Raw genomic sequence first — 5,602 nt, 5'->3', positions numbered from 1 at the left:
ATTTGTGTAACCCCTTTCATTTCGGTGAGGAAGCCTGTTTCCTATCTATTGCAAATCAAAAAACTAAGAGGACAGCTTTTTCTGTGGTGGAAAAAAGTTGCTTATTTCCGCATTTGCCTCATTTTGAACTCAAGAAGAAATACATTATTTCTTTCCTTAATATCCTGAACTTTGATGATTTTTATATTAAAATGTTTGAATTGACATACAAGAGCTAAGACATTTCAATTCAAAACTATTGTTCATGTGTCATAATTAAAATAACCACCATAGGTACCCTACGCTGAGCACCTTCTATGTGCCATTAACTGAAAGATTAATCAGGGGCTGCTACAGGTATCAGACTAAAGTAGCTATTATAGCTTCCTGAACAGTTTTCTATATATTACCCCAGGGAATCTTATGCCACCATGAATAGTAATGAGTTTGCAAACAGTGGGTAAATCTGATGGCCACAGAGCTTTGCTAAATCAGAGAAGCTGCCCATTGACCCATTTACCAACAAATTCAACACCTTATTTAGTAGATAGAGCATAGATTTTAGATTCAGGCACACAAAAGTTCCGATGTGGCTAGGCTACTTTCTAGTTGTTTAACCCTGGGAAACACAACTTGTCACAGCTCTCGGCTCTGGTCTTACCCTGCATAAAATATCCTCGCTCCACCGTTGCCAGGAAAATCATGTACCTGGCACATAGTAGGCATATAGTCAACCGCAGCTGTTAATGTCACTTCAGGCTCCTGAATACCCCCTATGGCATTCTGTATACTTTTCTGAGAAACAAAGAAAGGAGAAAGGAGATCTGGAGCAGTTTTTCGGTTGTCATAAGCACTACCCAAATGCCTTAAAATTCAGTCAGGGTAATAGCCAGGCACAGGGGCGCACACATGTAATCCCAGCTACTCTGGAGACCGAGGTGGGAGGATGACTTGAGCCGAGGAGTTCGAGACCAGCCAGGGCAACATACGGAGATCCCTATCTTTTAAAAAAAAAAAAATTCTGTCAGGGTGAGCAACCATTCCAGTTTGCCCAAGACTGAGGAATTTCCCAGGATGGGGAACTTTCAGTGCTAAAACCAGGACAATCCCCGGCAAATCAAGATGCTCCCTAATCCTCAGAAGCAGAGGGAGGCTTTAACTGGTGGGAAGCAGAAGGCTGATGCCTGTCAAAGTTTGATCTGTTTTTACTGAGTAACATGTTAGGAGTTTCATGAAAACACATCTTTCCCCTTTTTTGACCTCACTCTCTTCTAGCATTCCTCCTCCTCTTCTAGCAGCTAAGCACATGCCCCACTGCACGTCCCACATACCTGGTACTTTGGCCTGGAGTGTTTGATGTCACGCTCTTCCTTAATCAAACTGTAAGTACTAAGAAATTATTCTGCCCTCCACTCTGGCCTCCTTGATTATCTCAAACTCTTAACTGAAGCCAAAATTCTTGAGTTTTTATTTCAAAAGGGTGGAATTATTGGCAGTCAACAAAAACAAAGTTTCACTTGGTCAGAGTTCAAGATTTTAAGTTAAGAATGAAGAGACCCCTTCACCCCCTTCACCCAACCCAGCCCTGTTCTTCTCACCAGCCAAGCAAGGCCAAAAGGAGCTAATCAGCTGCCCCCTTTTCAAGTACTCATGGGAAAGGATAGCAGCCACTTCTTTCCCAGGCCCAGTTTTCTTTTTCTTTGCATCCTTATAAAAAGAGATTGATTTGATATTCCAACCAAAGAGCAAAAGCTGGGGGAAAAAATTCATCCTACTCCCTACCTCAAGTTGGAAATAAAATGTTGTTCATCTTCAGATGATACGAGCGACAACAGAGGTGAGTGTATGTTGAGTAAGGAAACATCCTCAGGACACTTAGAGAAGTAACTTCCAAACCAATTCATAATAAGAAGTGTTTTCTTGTCACTTGGACTATCCTTTATCCTTTGGCAATAAGCTGATTTTAAACTTAGGTTCGATCCAAAGTGAAACAACTCTTGAAAGAATGTTCCCTTGATATTCTAGAACCTGAGGTCATAGCAGAGTAACTGCCAGGCACCTTTTTTCTTTAGAGACAGTCCCACACCTATCTGGACATGTTCATTTTACTAATCTGAAGGGAGATACTGCTGGAGATATAATGTAAGTAAAAAAAGAAGAAGAAAAGAAAAAAGACTTATCTGTGGTGGAAAAATCCCCTTGCTTTAAGAGATGCCTCCAGTAAATGTTTATCTAGCTAAGTGTCACTTAACCTTTCCTTGGAAGATTGAGAAGGCTGTAGATTTCTGCCATGCCATGTGACTGAGAAGCAGCAGGGGCCTCTCTTCATCCCCAGGACTGCCAGCGCAATTCAGCAAGGATAAATCCCATAGCTAACCCAAAAGCAGAGACAGAAAGGTCTTTCAGCCCTAGTATCATATTTGAATCCATCCTATAAGAAGTGGTCTCCTCAAGTTTGAGCTACGCTAGGTTGCCCCAACCTTTGAAACCTTTTTAGAACTTCTAGAAATCGTCTGCTTCTCCATAAACTTCATTGATAATGCTAGGAAAGTGATGCTGCTTTTCTACCCAGCCCAGATGGAATCTAGTGAACAAATGAGGGGTTGGCTGGTCATGGCCTCCCCATAGCTCTGAATTCTCAGGGTCTCAGATGCCTCTGAAGTATGCCTCTAGGACATGCCCTACAGATGTATGAACCCCAGAAACACTGGGAAACAACCTTAGAAGACAAAAAACTAGGCAGAATTGCACATTGTGGGGAGGGATCTGTGATCAGAATTCAACATTACATTAAAAAGACAACAGGAAGATATTACCCTTTCATCAGACCCATAGAGAATGATTGTTTAGGGTTTTGAACTTCAAAGCATTTACTTGGAACAGGGTTATTAACAAAAGCCTATAATACCTTCCAAATCAAGATTCCTCAGATACAGTTTCATAATTGCCTTCACTCTCAGCGTTCTGGGCAACTCTGTTTTCTTAACTATAAGGATGTACCCCACATTAAGGACAGCTATGTTTCTTCTGCTTACCACTCTATTCCAAGGGCTTACCACAGTGTCTGGCACATACGTTCTCAATAATTTGCTGAATAAATGTACTATACATGAAAATTCAGGTTTATAAGAACAACAGAAATTAAGAGGTGATCACTAGCTTTGCAAAAACATTTACAGTACGACTCCTTTGAAGAGTGAACCATTGTACATGTAAACTATGATTCCATATTTTAAAATTTCATTTGCACCTAACTTTTCTAATCAAACATCTATTACGTGAAGTGATTAATCCACATGCTACGCAGCTTTCACTTAAAAATAATTGAAAAAGAGAAAAAAGAATGTCCTTTACAGAAGAATGTCAACTATTTATGGAAAAGAAATGACAGCATTAGAAAATCACCATTTTGCATAGTCCCCAACATTACAACTTATTAGGAAAGGATCTTCAAGGGGTATGCAAACCATTAGATGAAAAAGATTTGGAATAGAATATTCCCAAGGTGCCAAAATATAACTCCACATATTTCTAATTACAAAAGAGAAAACATACCTTAACTATGAAGAGTTCCAGAAGTACTCAAAATGCATCTTTACAATGGGAATTTCTAAAGTGTTAAAAAGGAAAAAGTATCTTTACAACAAAAGCTCTGGAAGTGATTTTAATAAACATGTCTTTACAATATTAATAGAATGTCCTGGAAATGATCAAAATGTATCTTTAACATGGAAGATTTTGGAAATTATCAAATGTAGTATCACTAATAGTGGGATAACTGATACTATGTATCTCTTTATATGATGCAATGGAAGTAATGTTTAATGTTAACCTAATTACATTGAGTCTGGAGACCACGCTGTCCAAAAAAAATATAATTTGAGCCACATATACAATTTTAAATTTTCTATTAGCTACATTAAGCAAAAAAAAGAAAAATAGAAAAGTGAATAATTTTGATATTACATTTAACCCAATATATTCAAAACAGTACCATTTCCACATGTAATCCAGATTTTTAAAATTATTGAGATATTTTACATTCCTTTTGCCATACTAAGTCTTTGAAATTTGGAGTTTATTCTACACCTACAGCATATCTCAACTCGGACTAGCCACATTTGAAGTGCTCTATAGACACATTTGACTAGTGGCTAAAGCACTGGACAGCACAGCTCTACACCTACCTTCCAGTGTAAGAAATATTAATACAAGGGACAGAGGAACACATTACCACCTACTCCTGCAAAGTGAAAATGCAGTAATCATTCCTTTGTCACATTCCTTGAGTCCCTTAGAAGCAAGGATCATGTCCTATACTGGTTTTTGTTTTTTCACCTTATAACTAAGCTCTTTGCATAGCAGAGGCCAATTACAAACCTAACTGATGCTGCAAGTTTGGGGTTGGAATATTTTCAAATACAAATATGAAGTTATATCCAAAGATATTAAGGAAAGGAAAAAACATTTTAACCAAGCATCAGCTATATGCCTACTAGAGCAAGACACATAGACATCTAATAACTCATGTTAAATTTCCTCTTGAATTTTTCAAGAGGAAAATAGATGGGCACACTACTTTAGACTACAGAAGACATGAAGGAATATATTAATCTTACTCTCACTTCAAAAATTTGCAGTGACTCTCCATAGACAATTGATTTGCCCTTCAAATTTCACCCTGGAATCCAACAACCTTTATAACAAGGCCCAATTTACTTACCTGTTTCCAGTTTTTCTCCCATTCCTCCCCAGGTAAACATTCCATTCCTCGCTTCATGTCTCAGACAAGCCATACATCTGTTGTCGCCTCCAAACCCTTATCCACAGTTTCAAAAGCTAGGAAGGAGGCCTTGTTCTCCTGCAAGTGCTACTCTAATCCCAACAATCATCCTCCACATCCTATCTCATCTGTGAAATCTTATCTGATTGTGGTCCACATAAACTTCTCCCTTCTCTGACCTCCTAAAAGCCCTAACAACACTGGCCTTGGTCAAATCCATTCCTGTTTTCCATGCATGAGCTCTGTTTTCTAATGAGTATGCTGCAATAAACTGACAATATGGAGGCCAGGGCTCTAAATTCAACTCTGGCTCTAGTGTATAAGATCTTAAGCAAGTCACTTTTCACCTCTAGACCTGATTCTTCACGTGGCCTCTTTCAGCACACCGGCTACATGTCCCTGTCTCAGAGCGTTTGTATTTGCTCTTCCCTCTGCCTAAAATGCCTTTGCCCAGGTATCTGCTAACAAAACTACACATGCATTTACCCTCAGATCTACAAGCCCACTTCTAGGAATTTGTCTGAAGATACATGACAAATATGAAATTACACATTCATAAGGTTACTTGCTATATCCTACCCTGTACAAATTCTAAAAAATATCAAAAATTTATAAACAACCTAAATGTCCATACATAGGAGACTGGTTGAATAAACTATGGTATACCTTTACAATAGTATTGCAAAAGGGAGGAGGGATAGAGGGGCAGAAGAAGGAGGAGGGAAGAAAAGGAGGAGGAGAAGGAAGAGAAGAAAGAAAACTATCTCAATGAACCAAAGTAGAAAATTATTCAGGCTATGTTGTTGGCTAAAAAAAGCAAGCTGTACAATAATTATATAT

The 5,602-nt window shown here is 38.6% G+C and overlaps 1 protein-coding gene across 1 annotated transcript in view; it reads right to left on the bottom strand.

The window, feature by feature from the left end:
* The window catches only part of PLAC8L1 (PLAC8-like 1), an 18,083-nt gene extending 16,136 nt beyond the window's left edge, over positions 1 to 1,947 (bottom strand). The window contains exon 1 of the mRNA XM_012658271.1: positions 1,762 to 1,947. Coding sequence (XP_012513725.1) covers positions 1,762 to 1,883 — 122 coding nt within the window. The 5' untranslated portion in view covers positions 1,884 to 1,947. The remainder of the gene's footprint in view (positions 1 to 1,761) is intronic.
* Positions 1,948 to 5,602: the final 3,655 nt, after the last annotated feature.

This window comes from Propithecus coquereli, unplaced genomic scaffold (assembly GCF_000956105.1).
Source record: "Propithecus coquereli isolate 6110/MARCELLA unplaced genomic scaffold, Pcoq_1.0 Scaffold58, whole genome shotgun sequence".
NCBI classification, from domain to species: domain Eukaryota; kingdom Metazoa; phylum Chordata; class Mammalia; order Primates; family Indriidae; genus Propithecus; species Propithecus coquereli.
This window is presented reverse-complemented; position numbering and strand designations above follow the sequence as displayed.